The sequence below is a fragment of the Schistocerca nitens genome, chromosome 1 (genome assembly GCF_023898315.1).
Source record: "Schistocerca nitens isolate TAMUIC-IGC-003100 chromosome 1, iqSchNite1.1, whole genome shotgun sequence".
In the NCBI taxonomy this organism is placed as follows: domain Eukaryota; kingdom Metazoa; phylum Arthropoda; class Insecta; order Orthoptera; family Acrididae; genus Schistocerca; species Schistocerca nitens.
Window position 1 is genome coordinate 447,159,203 of NC_064614.1, and position 23,589 is coordinate 447,182,791.

The window sequence follows — 23,589 nt, forward strand, 5'->3', positions numbered from 1 at the left end:
ATGACAGCAGAGCGCTGTAGAACCTGGTCATCCAATAAAATGTTGTTTTAACGACCTTGGTTTGTGAAATTTTCTTCAACTGCCATTTAGAAAAAGAATACCAGAAGTGAAGAAAAAACTCTTGTCTTGTATGCTTCAGATACAGGTACGCTTCTTGTATAATCTTAGAACATACTGTGGGATGAAACGTAGTGAGGTATCTCGAACAGAATGACATTCTTTATGTCAAAAAAACATCGACCAAGTAAAACCCAGATCGCATTTCTCTCACATACCATCCTGAAATCCGTGGGGTCAAGGCAGTGAGGTAGGTACTGCATTCCTTGCGTTCCGAAAATCATTTCACGAAGTATCACACTTATCATCGAAAGTACCAACATACGAGGTGTTAAATGAAATTTGTGACTGGTATTGAGGAATTCTTGGTTGTGAGGACGCAGCGTGGAAGTCGTCAGATGTAAAAATAGCTTCGAGTGTGCGAGGGAAGAGTGTTGGGATCCTTGCTGTTTATGTATATTGATGTTCTTGCAAACAATATTAACAGTAGCCACTGACTTTTTGCAGGTGATATAATTATCTGTAATGACATAGTGTCTGAAAGAGGCTGCAGAAATATTCTCTCGGATTTTGACAAGACTTCAAAGTTGCCCAACGATTGGCAGACTGCTTTAAACGTATACGAATGAATAGTTGTGTATTTCACCAAACTAAAAAGTAGTATCCTGTGACTAGTGCAGTACCGTTGAGCGAGGAAATATGTTGGATAGCGGCGTTGTTAGCACACTGCACGCAAAACGCAGGAATGTGGATTAGAGTCCCAATGTAGCACTTGGTTTTATTCCACCACAAATAATCATCAAAGCATACGCGACGCTAAAAAATAACATTACGTCATCTATATATGTTTTCAGTTTTACCGAGAGAGGTGATGCATCGGAGAACACTGGACTAGCATTCGGGAAGACGATGGTTTCATATCAGCGTCTGACCATTCCTGATTTCCCTAGATCGCTCAGGCAAATGCCGGAATGATTCTTTTAAAAGGACAAGACCGATCTCCTTCGACAATACTTGAATCAGTCCGAGTTTGTGTTCAGTCGTTGATGTCCTCGTTGAAGGGACGTCACCCTAATCGTCCTTCCTTTTTTGCTCTTGTTCAGTTTATTCTTCAATTTGAATATGTAATGAACTTGCGTAAGGGTGCGATTTTGAAAAACCTCAGAAATTACGTCACTTTTTTACCTGCTGCAGAGGAAACAGCACCATTTAATTTCAGAAACATATTTAAAACTGCTATGTTTTAATTAGCAATTAAATTACATAAGAGTCATTATACGTGTTATGCTGGAATATCAGCAGTGCAGAGTCGATGCAAATATAGTAGAACAGCCACTGTCGAAGCGATCAGAGAGCAAAGGGAGTGCGCAAGAAAAGACGGGCGAACAAAAGGAGCACTCGCAGCTGGGGTAACAAGCGCGCTCAGGAGTAAAAGGATTCCACTCAGGGCCCCGCCGTGTCGTAATGGCCCGGAACACTGTATAGGTCTACCTCAGGGCGACACGGGCTCTGGATGCTGAATGGCCGTGTGGACAATGCTCGAGAGTGATACCTAGCTAACTGCTTCTGGAATTTACAAAAGTATAAGTAAAGACGGTACCTGTCATTTTCTCACTATCCTAGTCAGCTAAATTTAAATTTTTTCTGTATTTTAACATTTGTGAGTCCACTGGTAGCGAACACGAAAACCATCATTAAGGTGGCAGTTTACCTCTATGTTTTTAGCCTATTTAAAATCACTCTCAAAGCCATGTCATTGTATTTATCTTTTCGTTTTCCATCTACGGAATCCAGCAAAGACGTTGTTACTTTGCCTTGTATTTATACACCAAAACATAGCCAGAGATACGCCTGGATGCATGTCAGAGGTTAGTATAACGCCCCCAAGACTGCGAGTGTTTCATAATAAATGCTTCTCTATTTACTAGAATTTTCCCCGCGGCTTCGTCCGCGTATACGTTCGACATATATATCGCACACGTCTCCTCCTTCCCTTTCTGTGTTCACCTCTTCCTCCCCCATCTCTACAGCCATCTCACTCTCCCAGCTCCATCTGCACATGTCCTTCTCCCGACTTTCTTTGTCTCTTTATCTCCTCATGCCTCCTCTCTCTGTCCACTTCCTCCTCCCTCTGTCTCAGACGCCGGTCGGAGTGGCCGAGCGGTTCTAGGCGCTTCAGCCTGGAACCACGCGACCTCTATGGTCGCAGGTTCGAATCCTGCCTCGGACATGGAGGGGTGTGATGTCCTTAGGTTAGTTAGGTTTAGGTAGTTCTAAGTTCTAGGGGACTGATGACCTCAGCTGTTAAGACCCATAGTGCTCAGAGCCATTTGAACAATTTTCTCTGTCTCAGACATTATTTTCCTCCCTCCCCCTATGTCCGTCTCCCCCCTCTTCCCTCCCTCCATTCATCTTGTCCCTCCCTGTCTGCTGATCTCCTCCCTCTCTCTCTGTCTGTCTCCTACTCCCCCTGTCTCATTTCATCTCCTCCTCACCCTATCTCTCTCCCCATCTACTACTCTTCATCTGTCTCCCCATCTTCTCTTTCCCATTCTCTGTATGTCTCCTCCTCGCCTCTCTGCCCATGTACTCCATCTCTCTGTGTCTGTCTCCTCTCCCCCTCTTCTCAGTCCATCTCGTCTTCTCCTCTCTGTCCATGTATCCTGCTACTTCTCTCACAGTCCACCTTCTCTTCCACTTCCTCTCTCTCTCGCTCATCTCTTGCTCTCATTCTCTCCACATCTCCTCCACCCTCTGTCTACGCACTCCTCCACCTTCTCTCACTACCTCGTTTTTCCCCATCTCTCTGCCCATCTCCCTCTCCTCCTCTCTCTCTTTGCAGTTCGTCTTCCCCCTCTCTCCCTGTCCATCTCCTCTCGCCCTCTCTCTCTGTCTATCTCCTTCCCCCTTTCCTCTGTCTGTCTGATCCTATCCTCTCTGTCAATCTACTACTCCTTCCTCTCTCTCAGTCCATCAGCCTTGCCTTATCTTTCTCCAAATCTCCTCCTTATCTTCTCTCTGTCTCTTTATCTCCTCATCCCCTTTTTTTTAAGATCAGCTTCTCCTCCTCCGTTCCTCTCGGTCTATCTCCTTCTCCCCCACATTAGTACCAGTCTTCTCTCCTTTCCTCTATCTCCTCCTCCCCCTCCCCATCTCCTCCTTCCACTCTCACCTTGCCCATCTCCTCCTCTCACCTCTGTCTGTACATCTTGTCCTTCCCTCTCTGCCCATGTACTCCTCCTCCCTCTGCTTTTGTCTATCTCACCCTCCCCAATTTCTCTTCCTATCTCCTCCTCCATCTCTCTTCCATTGCATCTCCTCCTGCTCCTCCCCTCTCAGTCCATATCCTCCTGCCCTCCTTCCCATTTATCAACTACTGCCCATCTATCTTCTCCTCCCCAATTCACTATCCATCTCTTCCTCCCCCTATCACTATCCATCCCTTCCTTGTCCCTTTCTCTGTCCATTCTACTCTGCCCCCCTCTTTCCCCATCCATTCCTTCATGGTCCCTCTCTCTGCACATCCCCTCCTATATCCATCTCAGCTTTCTGCAGGCAATGTCCATCTGCATGTGCAGCCCCTGCAAGACAGGTCGATCACAAAGGTGGATACTACTCCAACACAATCTGCCTGTCATGCAGGACAGTCTACAATTCAGCAGCTGGAAAAACATTTCTTGCCCCAATGTGTAAAGCAGTCTGACACTACATCCACGTAACACACCTGCCCTGCAGGACAATCAACAAAGCAGTGGCTAATAAAACACGTTTTTGCTCATATCTCTGCTCCTATGTTAGCTAGGAGATTCTAACTGCCACTGTGCTGATACTCGTAAAGTTTACTGTTTGTGTGCCTTTTTGGTTGAAATCGACCCAAGGGTTACAAGGGGTTACAGAGAAGATCCCAGACATAAATTCACACTTACATACAGACTGACACAGTTAACTACAGCAATATTGGGACCCACAGGCCCTCTTTTACATCTGTCCAGGCATTCTACACATTTTAGATTACATGTATTTCAGTAAGTATGTTATACTATATTTAGATACAAAATATTACAGTGGTGCAGGTAAAAAAAAAAAAACACAGCACTGTTTGCATTTGTGCATGATATGTACAGTAATAGTTAAAAATTACGTTAAGGGGGTTTTCATTATGAGTGCTAGCACCACTCATTATGAGCCAAATGTGTGGAGGAGGGAGGGAAAGAGGAATGTGAGAACACACAATTTTAGAATACAGGGGAGAAGATGATGGTGTGACTCACTGAATAGCGACTGAGAGCTTCTATTCTTGAAACTGCTTTTTGAAATTTGCGGTGAACGACAGGCGCATGTAACTCAATTACTTTCTGAAACATAATTGAGACTGGTTGTTAGCAATCATTTTGCAAAGGTTTATCCATCATGGTAACGATGTTCCAGTATGTCTGTGAACGTTATCAAGTGTGAAGTACTAAAATGGTTCATCAGAGTTTCATACTTCGACATATTACCAACAAAAAGTGAAATACCACATTGGGGTTCCAGAAGGTATTACGAATTTGTATCAGTAATTACTAGCGACTTCAGTAGAGCAAAACTCATATTCTCGTACAGACATCGGCAAAATGTCTTCTTCGATAAAAAAAATTATGGTATGAGTGCTATTATTGCCTGATACATATTTCAGCGATATTCTTTTTCTATCTGCGACAGGTTGATCATGTTGAGCGTTACTGCAACAACAACTTTCGACTGTCCCTTTACATAATCCACACACTTTCACAATGTTAATGAGTTCCATATATAAGGCGCCAGAGAAAGAAAACAAATAGTGTAACACCTTCACAAAGAGGTTGCCACGCAATCTTGACGCCTCCAGATAAAATACTTTAACTCTTTGAAACATAATATAGGCCTCAGAGCGTCATTACAGATGGTATTACGTCGAGCAGACAGTGCACATAATAAAACACCAGATTCAACGTGAAAGATGTTTGCTAGTACGCTACCGAAATATATCGGTGGTTTCTATGAAACTTCTGTCATCAAGAAGACTAACAGTTCCTGGGATAACGTAATTAAGGAAGCTATATAAATCAAAATATTTAGTAACACCATCAATAAGTAGAACAGCTTGCAGCTGAGAACACAGCTGGCGGTACCCACGAGTATGTTAGGGACAGGGCAGTCAGTTATAGCTTGACAATGGGCAAAAGACACTCAACTGGAAGCTCGTGGAAGTCTGGAGGCGCGAGAGGATTTGAGTCATCTGTATTATGGTTTTTATTCCTATAATAAAAGTCTTGAGAATAATGAAAGTTTTCACAACTGCACAGTTCTGTCTTCCTAATTGACACTGTTGCTGAGTGTTCAGGAGAGCTCCGTAAACATTTTAGCCTATGATTATTGGTTATAATTAATATGTGACAAATGGCAGGGGCGACAGTGGAATAATTTGTCTGGTGCTGTAATAAACACAAAACATAATCTTCTCTTGGACGCTTTCTTCTACATCGTATTCTAAAATCAACGAGATTTTAGTTGGTGTTGCAGCTTCTATGGTCCCCATGGGCAGCATGTCCACCCACTAGTGTATTGTTCGTATTAAGTAAAGATGACGTAATTTGTGAGAACTTTGGATAGCTAGCTTTTCTAACCAATGCAGTAACATTGTCGTCACGCCCGCAATACACTTACGAGAAGATTTTAGTGGAAACGATATTTTCGTTGGCTCCCTTCCTCCATCCAACGAATATGATGGAACAAATGCATAATCGGGGTTGTTATATAATTGTAATGACGCTTTTTCAAGTGTATTGTTGGTACTGTTGCGAATGAAGTACAGGAAGAGACCAGACGTCCATGCACTATCGTTCATTGAGATTCTGACTTGGTGATTATTCGAAGTTTCATTGTTTGCCTAGCGTGTCATTGCTACGCGCACGACTCTCCTGGCCTTAGCATCGCTGTTCGAATGCACCGTCGCAACGTCTGCTACAAATAGCTGTTCGGTTGTTGTCTCAGTGCTGCATAAACCGAGTATCATTCCCCCGTACAAGAAAATACTCTTTGAGGTGCCAAATATCAAATGAGAATGCGCTATTGGGCAAACAAAAACGTTGACCTTAATGTATGATAGCGAAAATTGTCTGCAATGAGTACAGAAACAAAACGAAGGAACTTGACACAAGATACTATCATTTCAAAGCCTATCTCTGTCATCTAGCCACAATTAGAACACCGAGCATAGAATTTGTGCCCGACAAACAGATTAATCACTTTCACTTTATTGGTCATAATGGACTTTTAATACAGAACTGGTAGCTCACAATCTTATGATTGGGTACTGAGTAACTCCAGTTCTTCTCATTACCCTGATCGTATTAGACTGTCGTCGTGGTCCTTGGTCCAAAGACTGGTGATGCAGCTCTCCACGCTGTGAAATATATTTCATATCTGTGCAGTTGCTTATTGCAGTTAGATGTTGGTTTCGCTCTGCAATTTTTGCCCCTACACTTCCACCCATCATTAAATCAACTGTTCCTTGGTATTGCAAGATTAGCTTGTGCCTTACGTTTCCAAGTATTGCCATTACTTCCTGTTCTCCCTGATTGGATACAGTACCTCCTCATTAGTTATCCTCATTAGTTTCGGCGGTTTATCGTCCACATTTCGTTTATATATAAGTGTACGCTGCAGACAAATGCTTTCAGCAAAGAATTCCTAACGGTTATGTTTATATCAGATGTTAACATACTCCTTCTTCTTCAGAGACGCTTTTCTTACACAGCCAGTATCTACATAATGTTCTCTTCGTTTCTACCACTGTTAGTAATATTACTGTCGAAATAACAAAACTGATCTAAAGTTACCAGCAACTCACATGCCAACTATGTCAAGTTCACCCGGTTTCATTAAGCTATTCTCTGCTACCTTTTTTTTTTTTTTTTACTTCCGTTGACATTTACGTAATAACTTTTTCCTACACATTATCCACTCCATTATAGTGATCTTACAAGTTCTGACAAAATTACAGTGTCATTGGATTTTTATTTCTTCTCCATAGCCTTTGTTCCAGGTATTCAAACGTCCGAAGTAGGGAAGATATGAAACACATAACGGCAACAGCAACATAGGAGCTGCTCATGAAGAGAATGTTTTACACATCGAATACAAATGCGTCACAAAATCTATTTGAAGGTACTGATCTGGAGTGTAGCTATGTAAGGAAGTAGAAACTGGGCAATAAATAGGTGAGACAAGAAGATTGAAATGCCGTGCCGTAATAGAAAACTCAAGATTAGATGAGCAGATCAGTTCCGTAATGAAGAGGTTCTGAATGGAATCAGTGAGAAATGAAATTTATGGCGCAACTTGAAGAAAAGTAATTATCGGTTAATAGGATGGATCGTGAGGCATCAAAGAATCGTAAGTTATATAATGAAGGGAAGTAAGTGAGATTAATATTTTAGAGGGAGGCCAAGACTTGATTACAGCAAAATGGTTGAAATTGAAAGTGGTCGCATTTGTAAAGCAGAGAGGCTTGCCCAGGGTTGCCTGGTGTGCAGATCCACATCAAACAATACGAAATAGATTCGTATTCTGCGACTACACAGTTGCTTGTGACACAAGGAAATTTGAATGTCCACCCTACTGCTTGGAGGTTTGAGGGACTTCGGCCGTTCACTTATGTGTTAAAATGGAACACCTACAGCCGTCTTTTCGATAATATTTATTATATGGTTACCAGCACAAGCACCGAAACTTGGAGCCATATAATAAATAACATCGTAAGGACAGCTGTAGGTGTCGCATTTTATTACATGCTTGAAAATTTGTGCTGTACGGGGACTGGAACCCGGATTTCCCGCTTATCGTTTCCTGTACTGAAATGTGCGTTAGGGTTGTGATTACATGACATATGGAGGTTTGATTGTTCATACAGGCATGCTCGGATAGCCGAAGTTGTTAAGGCGACCACTCACGAAAAAATTGGAAATCCGAGTTCGGGTCCCAATTCGGCGCAAAGTTTCATACGTCACAATTTACTGACGTGTGTGTGTAGTCGTAAAATGCATATCTACACAGACGGAAAAAGAAATTCCAACACCCAGAAATAATTAATGTTGAGTAATGAAATTTCAGTAATGTATCTGTCTTGGTAACACATTTAAGCGATTAATGTTGCAAGTTCACAGGTTAATGTGAGCGCGAGGAAAGCTCTTGTAAATGTGATACCGCCAGAACGTTGAATGCAAGCATGCAAACGTGCATGAATTGTGTCGTAAAGGTGTTACATGTCAGTTTGTGAGCTAGAGCCCCATGCCTGTTGCATTTGGTCAGTGAATACAGAGACAGTTAATGCTTGTTGTGGATGGCCATGGAGTTGTCGTTCGTTGACATCCCGGATGTGCTCGATTGGAGATACGAGGCCTATTCAGAAAGTAAGGTCCGATCGGTCCCATAATGGAAACCACTGTGAAAATCATAAATGTTTTATTTGCAACAGTTAGCTAGACCTTCCAGCTACTACTCTACGTAGCCGTTGCTCCGATGCAGACATTTGTCGTAGCATTCGACCAACTTTCCAATATCCTAAACATAGAAGGCAGCCGCCTGTGCTCCCTGCCAATTCTCTACGCTGGTGTACAGCTCGTTGTCTGTGCCAGAACATTGTCTTCACACCATCTTCATTGCCTGTGTAGAGCGCTGGACAGAATTGTCATGCAAAAGGAAACGCATACCAGCTATGTTATGTGGGCTGCATAACATCAGGCGAAATCTCACACCACGCCTCCCTTACACTTGGCGGGAGACACTATTGCTCTAAGCATCTTTACGTCCTCACTGTGTGCTCAGAACTGAAAAGAACGACGTGACGCGATCGACGCGCATACTATAGGCACTGCCCAACGCATCTGTGAAATCGGATTGTCACTGTGGTATCAATTTGATCTGCCATGGTAACCGAGTGCGCTAACGCGCTGCTTCCTGGACTCGCGTAGGCGCGCCGGCCCCGGATCGAATCCGCCCAGCGGATTAACGACGAGCGCCGGTGTGCCGGCCAGCCTGGATGTGATTTTTAGGCGGTTTTCCACATCCTGCTAGGTGAATATCGGGCTGGTCCTCACTTTCCGCCTCAGTTACACGCGTCACAGATAGTTGAAACACGTCCACACTGTTTCACACTTTACACTAGACGCAGTCAGTTGGGGTACACTGATGCGTCCTGGGTGGTACGGGGTGGTGCCAGGAAGGGCATCTGGCCATCCCTAACACTGCCAAATCCGTTGTAAACACGCCGACCCTGCGATCGCTGCGGGACTCTGGCGTAATCGAAAGCAAGAAAGAAAGAAAGAACTGTGGTATCAATTCCACACCCTATCGGACCTTACTCTCCGAATAGCCGAGTAGCCGTCGTAGATTTGGTGATGCAGCAAGACAAGGCCATATGTCGACGCTCTGCAGAGCATATTGGGTTACAATAGCGATATGTGGATAACCACGATCCTTTTGGAAACCACGCCCTGGAACGTTGTTCACGAATGACAGCAGCACAATAGGTTGAAACACTAGACTGATATACAAATTTGCAGTCAGGTTATGTGGGTTAACGAGGAAAGTTGCCGTCTTGTCGCACCAAGTCGCACCCCAGACCATAAGTCCAGATGTAGGTCCCGCATGTCTTGGCTGCAGACAGGTTGGTGGCAAGCGTTAATTGGGCCTACTTCTAAACAACATACGGCAATCACTGGCACTGAGGCAGAACCAGCTTTCATCAGAAAAACAACAGACCTCTATTCAGTTCTCCGAGTTCTCCGATGAGCTCTCTCTTGACGGCGCTGAAGCTTAAAACTAAGGTCGTTTGGGGTCAGTGGAAAGCACGCTACAGGACGTCTGGCTTGGAGCTGTCCTTGAAGTAACCGACTGCTGACAGTTATTTGTGCCACTGTGGTGCCAACTGCTGCTGCAGACGCAATGTGATGTGCCACAGTCGTACACCAAACACGGCTGTCTCTGTTGGTCTATCATGAACAGGAAACATCAGTTGGTCAAGTAACTGTCAATATCAAATAAATTCGTTAACATCCAAGTAACTGAGATGTTATTTCATTTTATTTTATTTTGACTATCACTACGCCATAGTCAGGTCCTGTATGCACCCTCAAAATAAATGATATGGTCGTACAGTTCCATATATTCCTGGATATCGTGAATTCAAACCTGAGCCGTCCACAGCTCGTGTTCATGCCATTTATTGTTTAACATTTTCTATTACAGCACTGCCGCCTCGTTTTCTTATTCCATTTACTGGCGTCACTAACTTCCTGCCTTACTTGCCCGTGAGCGGCAGCAGCAGCGCGTATCCATAAGTGCACTGTCGTACCATCTCGGGAGAAACTGATAGTATTTCCAGGTCATCGTGTGTCTGGCAGTCAGTTGGAGACGGACCAGCAGTGCAGTCACGATGCTACAGCAGTGAAGTCGGGAACGGAGCGCCGCTGAGGCGCGGAAAGCCAGTGCTCGCCGACTGCTGGCGACACGCATGAACTGTCCGACGGAAGGAGATTGGAGCGGGATGACCGTTGGTTGGTCTTTCGGTTGGTCGTCTCATCGGCCGACGTATATTTGGTCCTTTCACAGTTTCTAGGCCTGGGTAGTCGGTCAGTTGGCGTGAAGCTGCGGGCCTATGCGGTATCGTCTCAGTTGTGCGACTGGATTCGTGATTTCCTGTCAGGAAGGTCGTAGTTCGTAGTAGTAGACGGCAGATCATCGAGTAAAACTGAAGTGATATCAGGTGTTGCCCAGCGAAGCGTCCTGGGACCTCTGCTGTTCCTGATCTATATAAACGACCTGGGTGACAATCTGAGCAGTTCTCTTAGGTTGTTCGCAGATAATGTTGTAATTTACCGTCTAGTAAGGTCATCCGAAGACCAGTATCAGTTGCAAAGCGATTTAGAAAAGATTGCTGTATGGTGTGGCAGGTGGCAGTTGACGCTAAATAACGAAAAGTGTGAGGTGATCCACATGAGTTCCAAAAGAAATCCGTTGGAATTCGATTACTCGATAAATAGTACAATTCTCAAGGCTGTCAATTCAACTAAGTACCTGGGTGTTAAAATTATGAACAACTTCAGTTGGAAAGACCACGTAGATAATACTGTGGGGAAGGCGAGCCAAAGGTAGGACACTTAGAAGATGCAACAAGTCCACTAAAGAGACAGTTTACACTACACTTGTTCGTCCTCTATTAGAATATTGCTGCGCAGTGTGGGATCCTTACCAGGTGGGATTGACGGAGGACATCGAAAGGGTGCAAAAAAGGGCAGCTCGTTTTGTATTATCACGTAATAGGGGAGAGAGTGTGGCAGATATGATACGCGAGTTTACACTACACTTGTTCGTCCTCTATTAGAATATTGCTGCGCGGTGTGGGATCCTTACCAGGTGGGATTGACGGAGGACATCGAAAGGGTGCAAAAAAGGGCAGCTCGTTTTGTATTATCACGTAATAGGGGAGAGAGTATGGCAGATATGATACGCGAGTTGGGATGGAAGTCATTAAAACAAAGACGTTTTTCGTTGCGGCGAGATCTATTTACGAAATTTCAGTCATCAACTTTCTCTTTCGAATGCGAATATATTTTGTTGAGCCCAACCTACATAGGTAGGAATGAACGTCAAAATAAAATAAGAGAAATCAGAGCTCGAACAGAAAGGTTTAGGTGTTCGTTTTTCCCGCGCGCTGTTCGGGAGTGAAATGGTAGGGAGATAGTATGATTATGGTTCGATGAACCCTCTGCCAAGCACTTAAATGTGAATTGCAGAGTAATTATGTAGATGTAGATGTAGATGTAGAAGCAGCAAGTAAGTCCCCGTCACGCGCAGTCTGGCCGGAGCCGCTGGCGACATGCGCGCGGTTGGAGTGTGAGGTGGTGCTCGCGAGTGCTACGAAATTCGTCGCCCACCGATCCTGGACGTGAAAGTTGAGTCCTCACTTAACCTAGTATCGAGCCTCAACTGTTTACATTTCTTCGTTTGATCCTGATTGTCACTTTGGGACATTCCCGTGAACAACAACGTGTGTGTATTTAAGTCGGCTAAGATTCCAGCCGTCTTCCTGTGGAGTTTAACTTAATTTATTCCCTGTTATTGAAGTTGTCCAGCGATATCTTCTGCATTGTGGCCGTTGACGTTCTGGTTACCTGCCCTGGTCGCTGACGTAATTTTAAGCGGTGTATTTTCCTCGTCGTGTTGTTGCTGGCCAGCGCAGCCTGTAGTCCGAGAGCTGAGGTGTTGTCGGTCGTTTTGGGCGCCAATATTGTGTGTGTCGTTGTATTGAAATCTTGTGGTCGTTTTGCTGGTTGCGTGGAGCTGAACTGATCTTGTTCATTGGTCGGTCGGCTGTCTTTTGGTTGAGTTGCCTTCAGATCAAGAAGTCATTGGACAGGTTATCTGTCTCACCTAAACGGGCGTTAGTGTTACAATCCCAGGCTGACCCTTGGAAACTTCTGAGAGCCGTTCATTGCGTGCTACATAGTAATTTCCCTGTATTGTTTTTAGTTGGTTTGGTTGATGTGTGGCCTTCAGCAGAGTTTTAATATTTCTTAGATTAATGTTCTTGTCTTGCCCTCTTTCATGAAATGTTTTAAGAAAAGGCCCTCTGCCTTTTGATTGTAACTCTTCTTATTGCCTGATATGCGACCTCCAGCTAAGTTCCATTAAAATTAAATTGCTAAGGCCTTCAGCCTGTTTAAATTGAAGATTTAGAAAATATTTATGGTGAAACTTCCAGTTTCTTGCTTAGGCCTTGTGTCATGGATTTTGAGTGTGGCCTACAGCCGATCTAAAATTAATCAAGGGAGGTCGATTATAAAGTGTTTTGCATCCTTGTTGTGATATTGTGTGTTGATAAATAAACTTCGTATGTTGAGTACAATTGACCGGAACTCATTTTGGCCCCTTTCCACAACCTAATCCGCTCTGTCCTGCTAGCGCAGGCGTTTCAGAACAGTTTCACAAAGTGCTTCATTCGAAGACTTGACAGCAGTTGTTACTCTGAAGTCTTCGAATGAGCACTTGTGAAACCGTTTGAATACACGACATCCAGGAATATATGGCACTGTTTGACAATATTCTTTATTTTGAGGACGCTTATGGGGACTGAAGATGGCGTAGTGCGATGCCGAAACTGACAGTCAAAATAAAATAAAATAAAGTAACATCTCTGTTACACGGCTGTTGGCGGATTTCATTGATGCTGCCAAACACGACTATCTTCTCTCTCGGTAGTACCATGTGGTTGTTCGGAGCCTGGTCCTTTTGCGACTGTACCTGTCCGTGACAACCGCTGTAGTCATACACAGTGGCTACATTCCTGCCAAGTCTCTTTGCAATATCGCGGAAGAACTACCCAGCTTCTCGCAACCCTATTAAACGGTCTCATCCAAAGACAGGGAGCACTGATAGTGGCTCCACTCTTAAGCGACTGGTGCGAAATTTGGAAAGATGATATCTTACAGGTACAGAAATGCATCTACTAACTTTCGTTGATCTTAAACAACTTCCTATTAGCGATGGAATTTTTTTCCGTCCACTGCATTTCTTAATGTTTGCCGCTTCTGTAAACGTCAGTGACAGTGTCTGTTCCTTTAGACATGTGTGTGAAATCTTATGGGACTTAACTGCTAAGGTCGTCAGTACCTAAGCGTCGTCAGTACCTAAGCTTACACAGTGCTTAACCTAAATTATCCTAAGTACAAACACACACACCCATTCCCGAGGGAGGACTGCAACCTCCGCCGGGACCAGCCGCTCAGTCCAAGACTGCCGCGCCTTAGATCGCTCGGCCGTTCAGACATGCATGCATGCCTGAAGAGCATTATATCGTAAGGGCACAAGCACAGCATAAAAACAGCATTGTAACCATCAATGATGTACATCAGACAAGTCTTGAGACCGAAGACCACATCGCCGGCTGGTGTGACCGAGCGGTTCTAGGCCCTACAGTCTGGAGCCGCACGACCTCTACGGTCGCAGGTTCGAATCCTGCCTCGGGCATGGATGTGTGTGATGTCCTTAGGTTTAAGTAGTTCAAAATGGTTCAAATGGCTCGGAGCACTATGCGACTTAACTTCTGAGGTCATCAGTCGCCTAGAACTTAGAACTAATTAAACCTAACTAACCGAAGGACATCACACACATCCATGCCCGAGGCAGGACTCGAACCTGCAACCGTAGCTGTCGCTCGGCTCCAGACTGTAGCGCCTAGAACCGCACGCCCACTTCGGCCGGCAGGTTTAAGTAGTTCTAAGTGTAGTGGACTGTTAAGGCAGCCAGTCCACAGTGAAGTAGCCGAAAGGGCACGCGTCAACTCACACCGTATGGCGTTAAGTCTGGAACAGGATTCCTAATGAATGTGATAAAGAAAAGAACGTAGCTACTAGAACACTTAACTTTTATATCGTCCTTTGGTATACAGCAATCTTGATGATACAAGTGAGACTATCTTGAGGTACATGCAATGGTACAAATGGCGCCTTGCTAGGTCGTAGCCATTAACTTAGCTGAAGGCTATTCTAACTGTCTCTCGGCAAATGAGAGCAAGGCTTCGTCAGTGTAGTCGCTAGCAACGTCGTCGTACAACTGGGGCGAGTGCTAGTACGTCTCTCTAGACCTGCCATGTGGTGGCGCTCGGTCTGCGATCCTGACCGTGGCGACACGCGGGTCCGACATGTACTAATGGACCGCGGCCGATTTAAGCTACCACCTAGCAAGTGTGGTGTCTGGCGGTGACACCACACTAAGTTCTAGGGGACTGATGACCTCAGATGTTAAGTCCCATAGTGCTTATGGCCATTTGAACCCATTTGAAGACCACATCATCAACAACAACAACATGTGAATTTCAGGTGATCTAACGAATTACTTTCATATTACAAGACGAGGATGATGGGAAAATTCCGTCTTGTAGCAGTACATTGCTGCAGGCCGTCTTCATTCTTTGCTGGTCGATGCGAGCAGTTTTTAGCGAGGTGCCTGGCTCCTCCACCGCTCCTCGGGAGCAGTATTCCTTCCACCTCTTTTCACCGGCGGCGGACCCCAGATAAGTCCTGTGAGGCGGCTTCATAACTGGCACTCCTCCTTTCGCACAAAGCGCATCAGAGCGCGTCGCCTGTCAAAGAGAGTGCCGCGCTAAGGCTCGGCCGGCATCCTTGGCCTTGCGCGGTAATTACGCGGTCATCTGCTCGGCCGCGCCTTCCCTTCCCTTATTTTCGCGTGCCAGGGGGTGGCGCCGGCGGCGGCTCAAGGCGCTGACGACACCGACGCCGATGGCGGGGCGTCTATTTCAGGGCGGAGGCGCGGCGCAGCGCGCACGCGGCGCCGGCCAGCCGCGGCCTTCGGGCCCACCGATCACAAGCCGCATTACGGCGCATCACGTGCGCGTCTTGCACTCCTTGGCTGAGCGCCCACACCGCCCCGCCTTTCATGTCCTAAGGGGCGGGGCGCCGGACCTCAGAGACGCGCCTCGCTCCTCCGGCTTGCTCTTCTGGAACCGCCCCCGCCTGCCACCCATTGGCGACCACTGGCTTGTCCAGCAGCGCCATCTCTCAGCTGCGTCTAGTAAGCATTCTTACTGTATAAGGTCGACGCCGGTTGTTTTTATTGTTACAACACCGAGTTTAGGGAACCAGGACGTTGCTGTTGTTGTTGTGGTCTTCAGTCCTGAGACTGGTTTGATGCAGCTCTCCACGCTACTCCATCCTGTGCAAGTTTCTTCATCTCCCAGTACCTACTGCACCCAACATCCTTCTGAATCTGGTTAGTGTATTCATCTCTTGGTCTCCCTCTACGATTTTACCCTCCACACTGCCCTCCAGTACTAAATTGGTGATCCCTTGATGCCTCAGAACATGCCCTACCAACCGATCCCTTCTTATAGTCAAGTTGTGCCACAAACTCCTCTTCTCCCCAATTCTGTTCAATACCTCCTCACTAGTTGTGTGATCCACCCATCTAATCTTCAGCATTCTTCTGTAGCACCACATTTCGAAAGCTTCTATTTATCGTCCATGTTTCACTCCCATACATGGCTACAACCCATACAAATACTTTCAGAAACGACTTCCTGACACTTAAATCAATACTCGATGTTAAGAAATTTCTCTTCTTCAGGAACGCTATCCTTGCCATTCCCAGTCTACATTTTATGTCCTCTCTACTTCGACCATCATCAGTTATTTTGCTCCCCAAACAGCAAAACTCCTTTACTACTTTAAGTGTCTCATTTCCTAATCTAATTCCTTCAGCATCACCCGACTTAATTCGACTACATTCCATTATCCTCCTTTTGCTTTTGTTGATGTTCATCCTATATCCTCCTTTCAAGACACTGTCCATTCCGTTTAGTTGCTCTTCCAAGTCCTTTGCTGTCTCTGACAGAATTACAATGTCATCGGCGAACCTCAAAGTTTTTATTTCTTCTCCATGGATTTTAATACCTACTCCGAATTTTTCTTTTGTTTGCTTTACTGCTTGCTCAATATACAGATTGAATAACATCGGGAATAGGCCACAATCCTGTCTCACTCCCTTCCCAACCACTGCTTCCCTTTCATGCACCTCAACTCTTATAACTGCCATCTGGTTTCTGTACAAATTGTAAATAGCCTTTAGCTACCTGTGTTTTACCCCTGCCACCTTTAGAATTTGAAAGAGAGTATTCCAGTCAACATTGTCAAAAGCTTTCTCTAAGTCTACAAATGCTAGAAACGTAGGTTTACCTTTCCTTAATCTTTCTTCTAAGATAAGTCGTTGGGTCAGTATTGCCTCACGTGTTCCAACATTTCTACGGAATGCAAACTGATCTTCCCCGAGGTCGGCTTCTACCAGTTTTTCCACCCGTCTGTAAATAATTCGCGTTAGTATTTTGCAACTGTGACTTATTAAACTGATAGTTCGGTAATTTTCACATCTGTCAACACCAGGACATAGGACAGTTAATACACAGAGAAGATGGCTGAAACACTATAAACAACATCGCAGACGGAGTATCGCGATCACTACATTGCATGTGGCATACCAACAGGAGAGACCATACGCTACTACAAGACAGGCTCCACATTTGTCAGATCAGCAGGACGTAGTAAACAACACAGATACAGACACAGACAGTGACTCGGATGCTATATCACACACGGCAATTGAAGACTAGACATACATACACTGAAGCGCCAGAGAAACTGGTATAAGAATGCGTATTCCAATACAGGGATAAGTAACAGGCAGAATACGGCGCCGCGGTCGGCAAAACCAACTTGAGACAAGTGTCTGGCGCAGTTGTTAGGTCGGTTACTGCTGCTAAAATGGCAGATTATCAAGATTTAAGTGAGATGGAACGTAGTGTTATAGTCGGCGCAAGAGTGATGAGACACAGCATCTCCGAGGAAGCGATGAAGTGGGGATTTTCCCGTACGACCAACTTACGACCGTACCGTGAGTATCAGGAATCCGGTAAAACATCAAATCTCCGACATCGCTGTTGCCGGAAAAAGATCCTCCAAGAACGGGACCAACGACGACTGAAGAGAATCGTTCAACGTGACAGGAGTGCAGCCCTTAAGCAAATTGCTGCAGGTTTCAATGCTGGGCCATCAGCGAGTGTCAGCATAAACGAAACATCATCGATATGGGCTTTCGGAGCTGAAGGCCCACTCCTGTACCCTTGATGGCTGCACGACAAAAAGCTTTACGCCTCGCCTGGGCCCGTCAACGTCGACATTGGACTGTTGATGACTCGAAACCAGTTGCCTGGTCGGACGAGTCTCGTTTCATATTGTACCGGGCACATGGACGTGTTCGGGTATGGAGGCAACCTCATGAATACATGGACCTTGCATGTCAACAGGGGACTGTAAAGGTGTGGGGCGCAAGCAGTTGGAGTGATATGGGACCCCTGATACGTCTAGACACGAGTCTGACAGGTGACACAGACGTAAGCATCCTGTCTGATCATCTGCATCCATTCATGTCCATTATGCATCCCGACGGACTTGTGAAATTTCAGTGGGACACTTCACTCGTCCAGAATTGCTACAGAGTTACTCCAGGAACACTCTTCTGAGTTTAAACACTTTCGCTGGCCACAAGACTCCCCAGACATGAACATTATAGAGCAGATCTGGGATGCCTTGCAACGTGCTGTTCAGAAGAGATCTCCACCCCTTCGTACTCTTACGGTTTTGTGGACAGCCCTGCAGGATTCATGGTGTCAATTCCCTCCAGCACTACTTCAGGCATTAGTAGAGTCCATACCATGTCGTGTTGCGGCACTTCTGTGTGCTCGCGGGGGCCCTACATGATATTAGGCAAGTGTACCAGTTTCTTTGGGTCTTCAGTGTACAAATATAGCAAAAGCAAGCTAAGGTTCTCCAACACCAAACTGAATCAATCTGAAAATGTAACTATCTATGTAGTAGGCTGTTGTACCACTTCCTAGCATGTAACGCTATCTGAAGATGTGACATTTCTTCTTCTTTCGCTGCATCAGGTGTGAAAGGCATGAAGCTTTACACAGTCCTCGCACCTGATGCACCCGACAATGACATATTAAATCGACTTCCAGTCTCCACTGTTCCCCTATGTTTGGAAAGACATTGTAACCTAATTAATCAATACATTAATAATTGAGTACTGCTACAGTCAAGACAACGTATGCAACAAATGTATGAGTGTCGTTTTTTCTCAGAACATATTTATTGTTAAAAGTCAGAATTTGCTGATAATATACATTAACATTTCTTGTCCATTTCCTATTTTTCTACGTAGTGTCCATCATGTTCTATGGCCGTACACAAACGTCTTAGAAGAGCATTTATTCCCTATTGCTGAAAGCTTTTATCCTGTGGGCGTAGCCATGTTTTCACTGCATGACTGACATTCTTGTCATTTTCGAAGTGTGTTCCCCGTAGAGAATCCTTGAGGTCCAACAATTCAGATGAAATGGCCTTTCTTTGAATCTTGTGGTCCGCTGTGAGCATTCGTGGAACCCATAGAGAGCACCTCTTTGGATATCCGAGAGTCTCGATCATTGCCGACGGACTTCCAGTGCTGACCGACAACTGTAGAGCCAACTGTCAAGTGGTGATGAGCGCACACACTCATGAGCGGGGGAGTACTCGAACCTCCAATGGGGGACGGAGGTTCGAGTCCTCCCTCGGGCATGAGCGTGTGTGTTGTCGTTAGTTTAAGTTAGATTAAGTAATGCGTAAGCTTAGGGACCGATGACCTCAGTAGTTTGGTCCCATTAGACCTTGCCACCAATTTCCAAATTTCATCCGACTACTCATAATGAATCTTCCTCTCCTGCAGAGTGAGCACTGTTTTCAACATTTTGGCAGATTGAAACTGTGTGCCCGACCGGCAGTTTAAACGGAATCTTGTCTATGATTAGTCATCAGTTAAAATCAAAAGTCATAAAATTATGTGAATGAAGCTACCACATGGTTGAAACGACTGGGAGAGAGAGAGAGAGAGAAATACAGTACTAGCAATAATGGAACTACATTGACTGTTACCTAGCCTGTAGGCCGTACTATCTCGTTGTGTTATGAGGACGCTGGTTCGTGGTTGTCTTCGAATATCTTACGTCCCACTTTATTTTCCATGGCTCTCGATAATTCTACAAGGGTGCGAGGCCTTAGCGAGAGAACTTCACCAACATGATCCCCACTAGGAGATAGTCTTTCACGGTCGCTGACGACATGGAGGCTATGTGTTGACTTCATCAAGACACTGACAAAAATTCAAAATGGTTCAAATGGCTCTGAGCACTATCCGACTTAACTTCTGAGGTCATCAGTCGCCTAGAACTTAGAACTAGTTAAACCTAACTAACCTAAGGACATCACACACATCCATGCCCGAGACAGGATTCGAACCTGCGACCGTAGCGGTCGCTCGGTTCCAGACTGTAGCGCCCAGAACCGCTCGGCCACTCCGGCCGGCCTGACAAAAGTGATCCTGAGTGACCGTACTGAGACCTATCTCAGAACTCGGTCCAGGAAACGGCCACTGTTAAGATGAGGAAAATTTTATATGGTCGGCCTAAATGACCACACATACAGAAAGATTTGTCCATCATACAAGCAAGTTCGGAAGGAACTCTACAGACTTGTTAGGTTGCCATTACCTGGCTGCTCCTAATTACCATCCTTCCTAGGGAGGTATTCCTGCCCTTTTTGTGCGTTTCAATTCAAGGAGTCTCTCTAACGTATTGCTGCCATCTTGGTGCGCTTCAAACCAAGGAGTTTCCCTAACGGTCACCGCCATCTTGCTGACCACCAGTAACTAACTTTGAAAGGCGTTGCATTAATATTACACTGGCCCAAAATTACTGCTTTACAGAGGAACTGATGGCATGTAATTCCCGTCTTCAAGTCTCGTCTGGGAGACACATACACACATCAGCAAAGGTTTTGCATTATTACTTTATTTCGAAATTCGTGGCACATAATACGTAAAAATCATTGTAAGGCTTGCGTACATATTGATTTGCAATGTTTCCAGATCACCAAATTAAAAAAACGAACATTTGCTCAACAATAAAATCATTTACTGCCTGTGGGACGTTTTTTACAACTCCAATGGACAACGTAAATACTTTATGGAATGTTCCATTCGCGAATACAAATTTGAATCCATCTTGGCATACCATAGAAGCTCTTGTCCAAACTTTCCCACTCTTCAGTAGCGATTATGCGTAGGTCGTGCTGAGTAAGTGGCCGTTGTCAACGTTCAAAAACAGCTCGTTTCAATCGATCCCAGACACGTTCGACTGGATTCATCACTCCCGTCTGGTGATCCTTGCATGTTTAAGGAACATTCTCAAGAAAACACTAAAGCTTAGATTTCTCGGGCTAATTTCGACAGTGTATAATTGGCCCAGATCCGAGATACTGTCGCGGCTCTACTATTACGTCAGAATCCTAGACGGGTAACTTGGAACATAAGATGCCGATCGAATATAACGACCAGGGCATAGGCTCTATGTTGTCAGAATCATGGTTCTGGAATAGTGGCCCTGGTTCCGTGACGTTAGAGACAAAGAATGGTTACGCAGGTCCATACCTGGCATCTGATCTACTAGAGATATTTTTCCCCCTCACCCCCTTTTCACTGAGAGATGTATGGTCACTGCATGTTCTATCTCTCCACTTGCGTCTTTATTTAACCAAACACAGGGAAGTACTGTTTAAATAAGTTAAAGTCGAAACTGTATGCTGCCTAGTAAGAACACGAGCCTTTATCAAAAGAAAAACTTTGCCAGGAGGAGTTCTCTATGCTGCGCTCACAAAGTTCATAACCATCACTCCCACTGTGGTTCCCCTACTAAAAAGCGAAGCCCCCTGGAGACACACCACCACCGTGCACCAGTTACAGCTCAGTTCAGACAGCCACCGCTCACATACTACCAATTCACTAACCTAATCTGAAATGGGCTACCGAAGTTCCGATTCCCAAAGCTAGGATGTTGTTGTGACAGCACTACAGCCACAGCCTGCGTTACAACAGTTAAAATGACGGGAAACACGAAAGATGCAGAAAAACACACTTGTGCATTAACACAAATGACACGCACTCATAACTCCCATACGCTGAAATTACCAATAGCTCAGACATATATTCTTAATAGGTATTAAAAAATCTAGATATATACGAGGGGCTACCCAAAAAAAACCGAATTATTATTTAAAAACAATTTGTTTTCAAACTGATTACAAAACTACCTTATCCCCTTCAAAATGCTCTCCATTACAGTTAATTCATCTGTTCCACAGATTCTTCCACTGTTTGAAACATTTTTTTTTTGTAGTCATCTTTAGATGGCAGACAGCTGCTCTCTCGTTTTTTTTTTTTTTTTGCTCACTTCTTCAATGTTGTCAAATCGGTGCCCTTTCATGCCTCTGTGGAAATACGAAAAGGTCGCACGGAGCCAGGACAAGTGAGTAAGATGCGTGGGCCAGAAGAACCATGATATTTTTAGCCAAAAACTGTCTAACACAGATATCTGTGGGCACAAGTGCGAAGTCATGATTCAAGAACCAGTCTCCTGTCTGCCACAAATCTGGTCTTTTTTTTACGCGGAACCGACCTCCATGACAACCCACTTATTTCTGACACTTGATCAATATCCTGACGACGGTTTGTCAGCACAAGCTCTTAAATTTTTTCAATATTTTCGTCGATTCGTACAGCTGATTGACGTCCAGAACGAGATTTGACATCAATCGACATGTTGCCATTTTTTAGTCGAGCAAACCGCTTGTAAACATGAGTTTTTCTCAAAGCGTCATCTTGGTAAGGTGTTTTCAACATTAAAACGGTTTCAAGAGCATTTTTAGTGAGTAGAAAACAAAATTTCACAGCTGCACATCGTTCACTTAAACTAACCGTCATAAAAAGCGTAACAACAACAAAACTGCAGATGAACAGAAGAAGCCAGGTCGACAACACAGGCGGAACTGCACTCTCACAAGGGAACCTCCCCATCGCACCCCCCTCAGATTTAGTTATAAGTTGGCACAGTGGATAGGCCTTGAAAAACTGAACACAGATCAATCGAGAAAACAGGAAGAAGTTATGTGGAACCGTGAAAAAAATTAGTAAAATATACAAACTGAGTAGTCCATAGGCAATATAGGCAACATCAAAGAAAGTGCGAGCTCAGCAGCGCCGTGGTCCTGTGGTTAGCGTGAGTAGCTGCAGACCGAGAAAATTTTACTTGCTTTATTTTCGCAAAGTTATGATCTGTCCGTTCGTTCATTGACGTTTCTGTTCACTGCAATAAGTTTAGCGTCTGTGTTTTGCAACCGCACCGCAAAACCGTGCGATTAGTAGACGAAAGGACGTGCCTCTCCAATGGGAACCGAAAACATTTGATCGCAAGGTCATAGGTCAACCGATTCCTCCACGGGAAAACACGTCTGATACATGCTACACGACACTGGTGACGGCATGTGCGTCACATGACAGGAATATGTTGTCGACCCACCTAACTTGTACACTTAGCGAATGGGTAAAAAGATTCTTCTACCTTGCCCGATTTAGGTTTTCTTGTAGATGTGATAATCACTCCCAAAATAGTGATGAAAACGTAAGAGTTTGTCATATAAACTGAAAATAAAAAATTAAAATTTTCTCTCGACGGAAGACTTGAACGTAGGACCTCTCATTCCGTAGCTGCTCTCGCTGACCACGAGACCACGGAGCAATTTGCCTTCCAGTGCCCGTGATGTTGCCTATCTTCGCATGGACTACGCAGTTTTTACATTTTACTAATATTTTTCATAGTTCCACACAACTTCTTCCTGTTTTCTCGATTGATCTGTGTTCAGTTTTTCAAGGTCTATCCACTGTGCCAACTTAGAACTAAATCTGAGGGGGGTGCGATGGGGAGGCTCCCTTGTCAGTGAGTTGCACTATACACGCCTAGCGGCAGAAATGCGTACTTCACAAGCTCCACCCAGGGCGATACTATTCCGG

The 23,589-nt window shown here is 44.9% G+C and overlaps 1 protein-coding gene across 1 annotated transcript in view; it reads left to right on the plus strand.

The window, feature by feature from the left end:
- Positions 1-15,377: 15,377 nt before the first annotated feature.
- LOC126253395 (uncharacterized) overlaps positions 15,378-23,589 on the plus strand; it is a 164,141-nt gene continuing 155,929 nt past the window's right edge. Inside the window, exon 1 of the mRNA XM_049954737.1 lies at positions 15,378-15,669. Coding sequence (XP_049810694.1) covers positions 15,378-15,669 — 292 coding nt within the window. The remainder of the gene's footprint in view (positions 15,670-23,589) is intronic.